The sequence below is a fragment of the Heliconius melpomene genome, chromosome 11 (assembly GCF_056956725.1).
Source record: "Heliconius melpomene rosina isolate 202511_hmr_F chromosome 11, ASM5695672v1, whole genome shotgun sequence".
Classification (NCBI taxonomy): domain Eukaryota; kingdom Metazoa; phylum Arthropoda; class Insecta; order Lepidoptera; family Nymphalidae; genus Heliconius; species Heliconius melpomene.
Window position 1 is genome coordinate 4,604,385 of NC_140399.1, and position 14,072 is coordinate 4,618,456.

General features: G+C 35.0%; 1 protein-coding gene across 4 annotated transcripts; it reads left to right on the forward strand.

Moving 5' to 3' along the window:
• The first annotated feature begins 1,452 nt into the window (after positions 1–1,452).
• On the forward strand, positions 1,453–13,770 carry Taf6 (TBP-associated factor 6). Of its 4 annotated transcripts, none has more exons than XM_085193212.1 (12): positions 1,453–2,018; positions 2,101–2,389; positions 3,010–3,161; positions 4,037–4,216; positions 4,610–4,779; positions 7,006–7,159; positions 7,667–7,839; positions 8,187–8,341; positions 10,008–10,123; positions 10,637–10,714; positions 11,722–11,826; positions 12,363–13,770. In XM_085193212.1, the coding sequence occupies exons 1-12, from the start codon at positions 1,782–1,784 to the stop codon at positions 12,459–12,461; spliced, it is 1,908 nt and encodes a 635-aa protein (XP_085049338.1). In that variant the 5' UTR covers positions 1,453–1,781; the 3' UTR covers positions 12,462–13,770. The 4 variants fall into 4 exon arrangements, with proteins under 4 accessions (XP_085049338.1, XP_085049339.1, XP_085049340.1 ...); XM_085193213.1 differs by having other exon boundaries at positions 10,637–10,708; XM_085193214.1 differs by lacking the exon at positions 11,722–11,826.
• Positions 13,771–14,072: the final 302 nt, after the last annotated feature.

Here is a 14,072-nt window from a genome sequence, read left to right on the forward strand (position 1 = left end):
AAAATTATAACCGACAAATACAAATATGTTAAAATTTATCAAGTTAATGGAAATTATAGATATTGAATCATATAACTTTAATTATATATAAATTTTATTTTATGGCTTTAGCTATTACTGTGGGCACTGTAAATATAAAATGGTAATAGAAATAACAACAGCAATTTAGATATTTAATATGTTAAAATGAATTAATGTTATACTTTAAAATTATTAAAATATCCCTTACTATAATTATTGTTACAAAAATTAACTGAAAAATTGAAAATTCCACAGTCCTGGCAATAATCCAAAAGTATTTTTTAGATGTTGGAAGATGTTAACTTGTCTATGGTTAAATATCTTAAGCATTAAATATTTAAATAAAAAAACGTTAATATCCCACGTTTATAGGCCTACCATTGTCAATACATAAAGTTTAGCTACTGAAATTTATTTTCAGACGTCGTCGTTTCCAAATGTCTCACTAAATATAAGTAGTAATAGGTAAATGTAATAAATATATTATATTCTCTATAAAATATATTTCTTTATTTTTAGTTTTCAAAATATTTCATATTATTATTATTTATATGTATATGTGCTACTTGCTCAGTTCAAAATTCTGATTCGGATTCTATTGTATTCGGATTCTATTGTATCTACGGGTTGTTACCAAGTAGATACAATGTATTTGTGCTTTGATCTTCATCTATTTGTAAAAATTTCCTTACTAATCTACTTGTGTTTAGTATTGCTGCTCTCTGTAATGTTATACATTGTATTTTTAAAATTTCATATTTTTATGTTATGATGGAGATGTTTTGGTATAACACCAGTAGTAGAGAGAACTAAAGGTACTATATATACTGCTTATTATTTTTTTTTTATATATATTTTTTCTCGAAACATAATTTCGGTTAATATGAACCTATCGAGCTTCTAGCCAAGTGTGGTCCATGTTCTGGATATCTCAGGTAGCACCTGGTAATATGAACCAACACTGGTATGTACCAATGCGCTGTTTCCTCATTTCAGTTCAGTTTGTCATTAAGTAGCATTTGTATTGTCCACGTGACAATTTAATAGGAACTATATTTTTTTGTACTACTTTGAAAAACAACAATAAAGATATTTATTTAAATAATTGAAATATTTGATACATGTAACATTATAGTACAATAAGTAAACTAAAATTACTAGCTTCAAGCTTGTAAATCAAGTCAATGATCTTTGTCTATGAATTTATTATTTTGTTTTTTATTAAATTCATGACTCATAAATTGAACTTAAGTATATACTTAAAACAAAAATTGTCATATTACTTATATTCAAGACAGATAGTAAGGAATTGTCGTAACGTTCGTCTGCGAGAAAGCTTACATTACACTATGGACACACTTTACTAACCTGTAGTATAGACCACAGAATAAACTGCTAAATTAAAAGTATACTATTAGTATTAATTATACAATGTGATGTGTCTATGGTGTGATGTGAGCTGTCAATACATTCACAAATCACAATTTATATTTATAATTGTCAATATTACTTCGAATTTCCCAGATATTTCGTGCTATCTGCCGATCATTGCTTGATATGTTTTAACATTTTATCTTTTTAATATACGATCCTAAATCCAATATTTATATTTTATAATTTAGTAGTAGAAAATATTTTCTATACATAAGAAAAATATTTTTTAAGTGACTACTGCGACAATAGTTTATAGTTCTTTATGTTAATAATGTTCTAACCATTATATTCCGTTGTCAAAAATCATAATAAGCGAAACATTTAAAATGAGTGATCCAGATTCAGCTTACGGTTCATCATTTACTTTAGATTCTATGAAAGTTATAGCGGAGAGTGTTGGCATTAGCAGTCTCGGAGATGATGCTGCAAAAGAACTGGCGGATGATGTTACTTATCGTCTTAAAGTAATTGTACAAGATGCTATGAAGTTTATGCATCACTCAAAACGACAAAAACTTTCTATTACTGATATTGATCATGCCTTGAAAATAAAAAACGTAGAGGTATTCTAGATGCCATATTTTTCGCCCAGACTAATGATATGATTAGGAATGTTCAAAATGCTTAATGATAGATTTCTTTTAGGCTCAATATGGATTTATTCAACCAGATTCATTACCATTTAGATTTGCTTCTGGTGGTGGAAGAGAATTACATTTTATTGAAGAAAAAGAAATTGATTTGTCAGAAGTTTTAACTGCGCCTCCTCCAAAAGTACCACTTGATGTATCCTTAAGGGCACATTGGTTGAGTGTGGATGGAGTACAGCCTGCAGTCCCAGAAAATCCACCACCACTCTCTAAAGAGTCACAAAAGCTGGAATCGGTGGATCCTATTACAAAATTAAGCAAACCTGCTAATAAAGATGCTGCTGGTGTGTATTTAATTGTCTATATACAGTAGAAACTTGATTAACCGGTCTAATTGTTATCCTTAGTCATTCGGATAATTGAAAATCCACTTATTGAATGTTAAAAGAAAACCTGGCTTTGTGCATATATAGCACATATTTGTTATATGTCCATTAAAAACACCAAGTACATATCATTATTATTTAAAAAATATTAACATTTTCCTACATAGGATTTATACATATATAGTATTATGTATGCATTTACATACATATAAATTTTCTTAGGATTTATTGTAGTAGGTTATATAATATAATTATCGCAGTTGATAGTCTGGATAAACACAAATCTGTATAACAGGGCCGGTTGTAAAATTGAGTTTCTACTTTGCATATACATACTACTTAAAATTGTTTCTTACATTTCCACTTCTTTATTAGTACAATATTTTGTTTATCATTATTGTTGAATAAAAGGCTTATTTTACTAACCTTATTTAACATTGATGTTTAAATATTTTCTCACCTAAATGGTGAGAAAATATTTAAATATTATATTTCATTCATTTTCATTATATTTTTATGCTATATTTTTCAATATTATTAGTATTACATTATCAATAACAATTTAATTATATATTTAGGTAAACCAGTTTGTGGTAAAGCAGCCCGTTTGAAGGCATCAGAATCTGTTCATGTTAAACAACTAGCCACTCATGAACTGAGTGTAGAACAGCAGTTATATTATAAGGAAATAACAGAAGCTTGTGTCGGAAGTGATGAAGGAAGGCGAGCTGTAAGTCTACATATAGTCTGTATATAAATACTACAAAAATCATTATCATTGATATCCATATCTAAAAAAATATTTAGAAATAACAGGAAATCCTTCTATTGCCTTTATATCACAGTGTTACTTATTTTAAATTGAAACTCACCAATTTTTATGGTACCTCTACATGTTTGGCAAGGCTTGACTTGTCCACAAACACAAGAGTATAAACATGTAGTGTTTATTTGTGGTGGTGGGCACAATTGTGTGGTTGTACACACCATAGGTTGTGGCATCCACTCTCCACTGGAGAAAATTAAATATTTAAAATTTTCATGTTTTTGCTCCAGTGTTGAGTGTTGTCCCAACTCAATGCCGTATTTCCCATACGGCATTGAGTTGGGCCACTCAACGAGCAATGCCTCCAGAATTTTGCGGAAATTAGGGAACAAAGTGCCTTAACTCTAGGTTCCCATTTTCCCTCTGGCGACCCTGCTATGTGCAAGGTACAGCTTGAAGCTGAACGGAAGTGGAAAGGAAGTGTCGTAACACTCTGCTTCCTCAGCCCACCTTGCTACATGGGAGATTAAGCATGAGGCAGAAAAAAAAAAGTACTTTGATGAGAATTGATAGACCATAATATTTGTTTAGTGGTGGCTTATAAAATTTATATTCAATCATTTTTATTTATTTAATTTCTGAACCCTATAGTTATACTTTAAACTGTAGATACTATTACCAAGGCACTTTCTTCACAAAAATTCATGGTGTTATGTGCAGTGGTGGATCTCAACACTCTTTAAAGTGCTTGAATGAAAATATAAATAATGCATTTCTCTGAATGAGGACTGAATCTACAACTGTTATGTGTTTAGATTAAAGTCTATATTTTTTTTCAGGAAGCATTACAATCACTTGCCTGTGATCCTGGTTTACATGAAATGCTGCCGAGGATGTGTACCTTTATATCTGAAGGTGTAAAAGTAAATGTTGTACAAAACAATTTGGCACTTCTCATTTATTTAATGAGGATGGTGAAAGCAATACTTGATAATCAGTCATTGTATTTGGAGAAATATGTAAGTATATGTTTTTACAATTACAAATAGAAATAAACTATTTTGCTTGGAATTTTGGATGGAAAGTGAGGAACGAAATGTCTATATCTAGTTTACTTCTGCCTACTTTGATATATGTGGAATACATTGTAAAGGTAAATAAATAATGCTGCTTCCTTTACATTCATCATATTGGATAGATTCACAAATAACTTTTTATTTCTAACCAGCAATTACAGAGAACAGTAAGCATGCAACCTAACAAACTCTTCATCTTTATAAGTAAAAGAAAAAAAAAACAATTATTTGCTATAATATATAAGTTATATAACCAAGAGTCATATTTAGCCATTAACATAATTAATAACAAAAATTAACTTTTGTTATATATATATATATATATTTTAATTCTAGCTCCATGAATTGATACCGTCTGTATCAACATGTATTGTGTCAAGACAACTGTGTGTCCGTCCGGAGGTAGATAACCACTGGGCGTTGCGTGACTTCGCAGCCCGCCTCATGGCTCAAATTTGCAAGACTTTCAATACATCTACTAATAACTTACAGACAAGAGTTACAAGGTATACAAAAGAGTTTTTCCCTTTAATGCTTTATCTCTATATAAATTCAAGTGGGGGAATGAAAATAATTATTTTCGTGCATGTCGTGAAATGAAAATTATTATTTTCATGCAAGTGGTGAAATGAAAATGATTATTTTCATGCAATTCTTTGCTGCAACAATATTATTGTTTTTTATTCTATTTTTATAAAACCAAACAACGTATACTACTGTTAAAAACAATCAAATACTTCTAATACAACAAATTAAATATTGTGTAAGAAATACAACAAACAATTTAAATTTATATATGAAGTCTAAAAATGAACATCTGATTTCATGAGGATATCAGTATTATAACAAAAGTATAATGAAAAGTTTCTATTGACATATATCTTTTTATAAATTATTATTTCTGTTACATAAGTTCTTGGGATAGAAAAGCTCTTTTTTAAGCTTTATACAGCTATCTACTGAAAGACATAAACATATCTAATTTTCTATAAATTAATTATGTATACTAAAACGAGTATCTCTATATAGTATAAAATAAAGTCGTTTTTCACCTCTGTCTGTCCGTGCCTTTTTAAGTCTTCTTTTTCGGATCTTGATGCGGTTTTTATCATCAGATAGAGTATTTCTCTTATATGTACATTTTCATGTAATTTGACACAAATACGATAAAGGTGTACTACATGAAAATAATGTACTGGAGTATTGTTCCTCTTAATAAGATCTACAAAAAAGTCAGCGACAGCATATTTGTATCTTTTAAGAATAACGTGTAATGATCATATTTCTGTCTAAAAATTGTAATTTCCATATATATTTTTATTGTGGGGGATATTTTTCCATAATAGTATTAATCCTTATCCCTTTAAATATTTTATTATTTTTCTACGTTAAACGAAGATAAAATTAGCTCTTTACAGCTGTATCGACTCATGTTTCATTTATCCTTTACCCTCAGCATATAAAAAAGTCAAAATGTCCTTTACTGTTTTTCATTTTAATAACTATTTTAGAAGATTAGTAACACAGATTTAAAATTACGATATTAACAAAACCTTGCCGCGAAATGGCTCGCGGGGCGCGGAGGGACGCGTGACGTTTTGCTTATATCTATAAGAGCCCACGACGCCCTGAGAGTGACCGATCTATAACCCTCTTCAGGGCTGTGGCCGAGCTGTTCGAGAAGTTATTCCTCCCACGTCTCCAGTCGCACATCCACCCACGAAGCGAGCAGTTTGGTGAGCGGGGGTGGGCAGATTGGTACACTACGCCGCAGCAGCAATCAACCGAAAGGAGAGTGCAATAGCAGCCTTCCTCGACGTACTTTATAAAGTGCTGAGAGCCGGCACCCCCCACCACGTCGCGCATGTTCTTGCCTCACTACCCCAGTGATAGGACATTATGTGTGAGATTGGAGAGTACAAGGTCTAGCAGCAACTCGATCGCCGCCGGAATTCCCCAGGGCAGCATTTTATCACCTACCTTCTACAAACTATACACTGATAACATCCCAACGCTGCAGGACACGAGGTTGGTCCTTTACGCTGACGATATTGTCCTGCTCTAGAAGTCTCTGAACCCCTCCCAAGTCGCTAAGACATAGGTGATTACATCCTCCGCAGAGCCTGCAGGAGCAGCAGAGCGACTTACCTGGGGGTCGTTATTGTTAGAAGACTTTCAATGACAGACACAGACAAGCTAAGAAAGCCGCCAACGCAGCGAGGCCCCCAATGTTTCTGCTGCGACCACACTTCAGACCGCGCTTAATCCTAAGAACGGATCTATTGGTCTAAAAGGCGTACGTCAGGCCTCATCGCACCTACACCAGCCCGGCGTGGATGCCCTAGCGAGTACTACTCAACGAGAAATCCTGCAGGTAGTCCAGAACTTCACTCTCCAGCAAGTGACCCAGGCACCATACTATTTGAGGAACACCACGCACATTTTGTTGCAACCTAAAAATAGAAAGCTTGGAGGTACACATGGGCCGTCTCCGCGCACGCGGAAAAGATGTTTTTTTTACAAAACAATTGGAACATCCTTATTGGAACTACGAAAATGCAACCTTAAAGATTTAATAATTTTCACATTAGTAATCTTAAGTGCTTTGCGTTCATTATATATTAAAATAGGAATGTACTTTTGTGTATTAAATAAATAATTCAGTAGTTAAAGCGGGCGAAGCCGAGAGTGAGTCGCTAGTTTCACTATATAATACAATAACAAATTTTCAGGCTTTTTGCAAAAGCGTTGCAATGTCCATCTCAAACCAATAACGAGAGTGGACCATCCATGGTTCCTTCTATGAAAGAATCTGAAAAGACTCCACTAGCATCTTTGTATGGAGCAGTTCAGGGGCTTGCTGAACTTGGCCCTGAAGTAGTGAAGGTATTTTTTTTTAGTTTAAATTAAATAACTTGCTTCGGTACCTCTGTTCCCCTTTCCCCGTGTTTGTTAAGTGGCGGAGCGCGATGCATCGCTTTATATTGTTACCAGACCAAGAATGGGACCACCCAATGGGAATCGAAAATTTGAAACCACAAACATCACGTTTACAGACGTGTCGCTACACCACGACAGATTCATCCTCACCCCCAAGGGTTCAATTTCAGCATTGTAAATCAACGAAAAGTACAACTTATAAAAGTTGACAAACTTTAAGTTTATGGGTGTATGTACTGATTTTATGTGAAATAAAATACAAATATAAGTTTTGTAGTAATTTTTTTCTATGACCTATGAATACTTATAAATTTTTACTTTCGCTTTATTTGTATTTTGGGCTCACACTTTTCAGTTTGAAAATTGGGAACATAATATCTTAATATTAGGTTCCCCCTGCTTACTCTGCTATATGCGGTATATAACGTAAAGTTAAAATATATTTGTTTCTAGGTATTCATTTTACCTCGTGTGCGATGGCTGGGCGAGCGCGTGGAGGGTGCGCTTAGCGGGCTGGGCGGCGCCGACCGCCTCGCCGCCGGCAACCTGAAACACCAGCTTCTTAAAGTACTAGCCCCCGTCGTAAGGCAGCTGCGCCCGCCGCCCGACTTGCCTGACGATTATAAGTTTGTATTTCATGTATTTATAATATGTTGTAATTGTATAATATTTAGAATTTATTACTAATTGTATAATATTACTAATTGTATAATATTTAGTCTGAGGAGAAAACTTTCGTTCTTAACTTTTTATCCAATTTCGATATTGGTCAACATAAAATAATTAGATAAAATGTTAAAGCATGTGATGAAATGTAACGATATTTTTTTACTCTCCCAATATGGACGAAGCGCTGCGAAGAGTGCTAAGTGCAATACGGTCCACGAGTCGTGGCCGCCTCGAGTTAGGTTTTCTAAGCTACTACGACTCGTCGGCCTTGCGGTGAAATGACACAGAGCACATGGTTCCGCAGACGTGAGTACGGCTACCTGGGCCCCAGCCTGCAGCAGCAGGTGAGCAAGCAGCGCGCGTCGCCGGCGGCGGGCAGCGGGGGCGGCGCCGTGGCCGTGGTGGCCTGCACGCCGCCGCTGCTGCCCTCGCCCTCCGCGCCCGAGCCCAAGGCAATTGGTATGTTGCTAATAATGTACTACCTTATATATGTATATTAGGTTCATATTGATACTCTGTTTCTTTTTAAATCAGCTTCACGCTGTATCCCGCAGTCAGCAGGGTAGGCAGAGGGAACCTAGTGTTAAGACATTCTGTTCCACCACTTTCTGCGGAATTCTGGAGGCTTTGCATGTTGAGTAGCAGAACTCAACGCCGCGCTTTCCTTTGACACCAGAGCAAAGAAATGGAAATATAATCGTAAATAAATATTTCACTTCCTCGAATGGGGATCGAACCCACAACCGTTGCGTTACAATCACTCCCTTGTGCTGCTGCGCCACGATGGCCTTTTATTTGTCTTGTCTGTTAATGACGTTATCAGCGTTAACTTCAGTATAAATCAAATCAGTTTCACGCTATAACCCTCACATGAGCGTAGAAAAGGGGAGGCTGGTGGGCTGTGCCCCAATTTCAATTCTTTATATACTCGTAGTTGCAATTTTTAAGTATTCATTCTAATAAGAAGTTGTCTCGACAATATCTTAGAACGTAATGCACACGAGTGCCATGTCGTTTGTGCATTTATTGCAAATCCACAGGAAAAGACGCAGCACACTACCGCCACTTGATAAATTGATAAATGACGTCCTCGTAATTACAGTAGAATCTATTAATATAAAGGGGACATTTAGAAATAATGCCATATATAATATAAGTAAATTATACTAACACTTACAACAAAATTTGCACAGATAAATTAAAAAAAACATTTATACGAAAGTATCTGTTCAACGCTAAAGTCCAGGCTCCCCCCCAGAAAAGATCTTGATCTAGACGTTAATGATCCCACACACAGCAGTTCAGCAGCATCCGTTAAGACATTCCGTTCTCTACTTTCCGCCGGATTCTCGCGGCATCGCGTGTTGAGCTTTGACACCAGAGCGAAGAAATGAAAATATAAATTTAAATAAATATTTCGTTTCCTCTAGTGCAGATCGAACCCACAACCAGTCGCGTTTACAGTCACACACTGATGCGCCTGCATTGGACTTGCCTTTATTGGACTTTACTGGTTTTTGTATTTCCTGGTCGATTCATCTATCTATCTTAACCTTAAAGGCCGGCATCGTAGCTGCAGCTCCTTTTGTATTACATAGGTTGTGCGTGATGGTAATGACTTCCTTAACATTTCCACACCTTCCATCATCACCACTTTTTAAATTCTTGAGATATTGTGTGTTGAGTAGCGGAACTCAACGCTGTTTTGCCTAGTTACCAAAGCGAGCAAATGAAAATATGAAATATTTCATTCTCCCAAGTGGGAATCGAACGATTATATATATTGGAACGGAATTATATATAACTAGCGGCCCGCTCGCGGTTTCACCCGCGTGAACTATGATATTATTAATTTCTGTCTCCATGACTACGCCCTAGTGACGTCTATGCAAAATTTGAGACTCCTAGCATTTGTAGTAACGAAGTTTCATACAAACTTTCGACCCCAAAAACAACCCCTTAGAAATCGAATATTGCAAATTCCCGTCATAGCGCGCACCTACGTCCTATAAGTAACTCCTATGCAAAATTTGAGGTTCCTAGCACTTGTAGTTTCTGAGATTTCGTGATGAGTGAGTGACCTTTCTATTTTATATATATAGATGATAAATGTGAATATTTATAGATTCGGTATCCTCTCGTAATGTAGTGATAACATCGTCGCCCGCGCCGCAGTCGCCGGCGCCCTCCACGCCGCCACCTCAAAAGTTTGTTATAGTGTCACAGCAGAAATCTCAACAGGTGAATGTCTTGAGTTTTCTATATATACTAAAATTTAATGTGTTGGCCATCTGTCTTTCACTCCATGGAGGTATTAAAAATTTAACATTAAGTATCCAGGTCTATGTTTACTACCACAAATCAACTTTTATAGTGAATAAAATATTTTTTATACTGTATCCCACATGACGCGAGGTAAGCAGATAGCCGGGTCCTAATATTAAGAGACTTCGTTCCCTGCTTTCCACCGAATTTTCGAGACATTGCGTGTTAAATGATAGAACTCAACGCCTCTCTTCGTCTTGTTACCAGAGTGGTGAAATGAAAATATTAAATAAGTTAAAGATAATAATTCCCATGAGGCTGTCGCCACAATCGCCAAACGGATCTTTTTGACACTTGGCTTGCTCCGCCTACTCTGCTCTATACTCGTCCTCCTAAACTTCCCCAAATAGGAATTGAATGTACAATCATTCTGCGTTCAACCAGACATTTTAATAATTTTTATTTATAATTTCTTATCGTTTTGTTTAGAATCAGTCAGCGAATGGCGCTGGACACATCGTGGTGCATAGCTCCCAACCGACCATCGTCCGCAGTCAAAATGTACAAGTAATTCTTACCTAAAAATACTTAATTATTTAAAAGTAAGAATGAAGTAGATAAAAGCATGCATTTTTGAACACCTTAAAGTACAATTGTTTTTGATTAAGTAGTAATTGTTATATTTTAATTTATAGTAACGTTATTTGAGAATGTTGTTGGGCTTGTTTTCTTGTTAAAAATATTAAATTCTATTATAATAGTATATCGTATAATATCATTTAAAAATAAGTTAATTCACTGTGTTCCATACATATTAAATCTCATGTGTGCAACATTACATTACAACTAAAAATCCAATTTTAAATAAAAATAATAATATAATAAATATATCAAGATGATTTTTCATATTTAATGTATCACATGTATCACAAGTACTATGAAAAATAATAATTAACGTCGTTAGTCTGTGTTTTTCTGCATTTTTTATTAAACAGATGTATTTGGTCTGCATTTGAAGAATTGTAACAGACTGTCTGCCTTTGCATTACACTTATGGGGGCGTTCAAGTATTACGTAATGAAAAATAGTAATTACATATATTTTTTGTGTTAACGTTTTCATTTCTGTTTTTTTACGTGGGAGGCTAGTCGTGGCGCAGGGGCACAAAAATGTGACTGTAAAATCGATTGGTTGTGGGTTCCATCCCCACTCGAGGAGATAAAATATTTATTTAAATGTATATTTCCATTTCTTCGCTCTGGTGTCAAAGCAAATCGCGGCGTTAAGTTTCGCCACTCAATACGCAATGCCTCCAGAATTCGGCGAAAAGTGGGGAACAGAGTGTCTTAACACTAGGTTCCCTCTGCCTTGCCCCTATGTGTGGGATACAACGTGAAGCCGTTTTTATTTTTTATGTGGAATCCTTCATTTGGGTATTTTATTGAAATAGTATTATCGCGCGATACATGTAGCGACAAAAATCCAAAAAAATTGGTTACGTAATAGTTGATCGGCTCCTAAGTAGAGTAGTATCTGTGTCGCGTGGTACAACATGAGTGGGTGTGTTGTTGTAGTCGGTGGTGGTGACGAGCGGGCCGGCGGGCGCGCAGCCCCCGCAGAAGGTGGTGGTGGTTGGCGTGCACCCGCCGCACGCCGCGCACGCCGCCGGAGTCAGCCAGGTCAATGTCTGCTTTGTAGAGCCACAGTACGGTCGACGTGTTGTGGCCCAGCCGGCTACGACTCGTCGATCGTACTTTGTATTGGTTTCATGAATGATTTTATGAATGTATGTTTATTATCTTGAGTAGATTAGTGATAGAGGTAAACGTAGAATTTTTGTTATTTTTTATGAATAGGCTTTGTATCAGTCAATAGAAAAAGCTATTAATACTTATATTTACTTTCTTAGAACTATTCTTGTTTTAGATTCAAGTTAATAATTGTGATAATCTGAAAAATATTGATTGTGATGAATATAAAAAAACAAAGATATTATTTAAAATCGTGCATTTGCAATGCCTTCAGAATTCAGCGGAAATAAGAGAGCGGGAACTGAGTGTAATAACCTAAGTTCCCACGTTCTCTCTGCTTACCGTGTTATGGGTAGGAGAGCCATAAAATAAGTATACCATCAAGTAGTAACCATCCCAGCTATAAAATAAATATATTTTAATTAATAAAAATGCCATGTTCTAAAATATTCCACGTCACGCAGGCTCCAGTGTCGGTGGTGGCGAAGCCCGTGTTCGCGCGCGGTGGCTCACAGCAGCCGCAACCGCCGCCTGAGCTCGACGACCTGTCGCACCTCGCCTGACGACCGCGGACCTTTAGCTTCGTCATTAAGGAATACCGCAAGCGGACCCCTTGACCTTGTATCCTCTCAATGCCCTTCTCGTCCTCGTCCTCGCCCTCGCCAGCTCAAAGAATGCCTCCGCCTCGAATCCCTATTTCTGTAGTAAAACGATACCCCGCTCCCACTCACTCCTTTCGTACACCCAGACCCTCGTCGATGCCCACGCCGGTTATAAGGCCGCCCATAAATAAAAATCCCGATAACGACGCTCAGTAGTTAGACACGTTTAGCTTAATATGTTTAACTCTGATATTTCGGTTTGGTGCGTAATTGTGTTGATTTAAAAATCATATAGGAACAAATACAGAAATGTCCGTTTTTAAGTAAACAGTCTCCAGCAACTTTTTCGATATATTTTATTTTCAAATACTAGACATAATATGCTGTAATATAAAAACAAATATTGGGTTATAGTTTAATAATATTTGTTTCAATCATGTTGTCAGACTTATTACAAAAACGTTTTTTTATTTAATTTTCATAATATCGATCTGAATGAAGATTACTTTATTTGATTCTATATAATTCATATAAATAGTGCGCACACCAACAAGTGGTTAATTACAATCTTTTATAAAAAAATGTCATAATATAAATAGGTATATATAAAAAAAATAATAAACTTCTATTATAATGATATCCGTTTTCCGTGTTGTTTTGATATTCAATGCGGCCGCTACGAAAGTCATTGTATAATGAAATGGAATAAATAAAATTTTGATTTTTTTAATATCTATTTCTACAATTTGTTATTATGTACATAGCAATGTTAAGTGATCAAATAAAGTTAAGAATCAATTATTCTGTACTAATACCATACATTAGATTTCTTTTTTATATCTGGCTTTGGATGAGTTAGTGTCTGGTCGAAGGGGCAAATATTATGTTAAAATTTATCTTTATGTTGTAATGAGAAATCCAGCAACAGTGTTGTAATTACGTGAATCTGTAATAATTATTAAATAAAATCATTGCCAATAGATATGTAAATAATTTGTACGTTTGGTTGGATGTTAACATGATGTCGATTTATGTGAAAATGTGACTACATGATTTTATATATTAATATCTCCTTTAAAATCAGAATCTATTGAAAATAGCATCTAATAGTCTAATAATAGCAATATGAGTGTCTATGTAATTTTGTGTTAAGTTTAATATATTTGACGAATATTCATACTTTTATGGATATATTAATAGCCGCACGCGATATAAGCCTTGTAAGAAAACATTTATATGAAATAAAGGATTCTTTGTTATACTACGCAAATAATTGTTTTATTTTTTCCTTACTTTTATTGTAATATGTTGAATGTTTATTTTAAAAATATATATATTTTTGATGTAAGATAAACTGTCGTTTCAGATTTTCTCCCCCTGACGAGAGCCGCAATATTTATAGAATAGTCGATAGACGGACATTGTGTAATGGTGTGATCTCCTACAACACGCAAACTAAATATACTATTAAAAAACAATATTTAGTATAACAATTAATTTTATATGAAAAAAAATGTATACATAACAGTAAATTTTAATGAAAAAGTCAAAAGGTCTCATTATAGTTTATCT

Coding starts and splice junctions, on each gene's coding strand:
- Taf6 (XM_085193212.1), top strand. CDS start 1,782: ATGAGTGATCCAGATTCAGCTTACGGTTCATCATTTACTTTAGATTCT. Junction 8,342..10,007: donor GCCCGAGCCCAAGGCAATTG/GTATGTTGCTAA, acceptor GAATATTTATAG/ATTCGGTATCCTCTCGTAAT. Junction 10,124..10,636: donor CACAGCAGAAATCTCAACAG/GTGAATGTCTTG, acceptor CGTTTTGTTTAG/AATCAGTCAGCGAATGGCGC.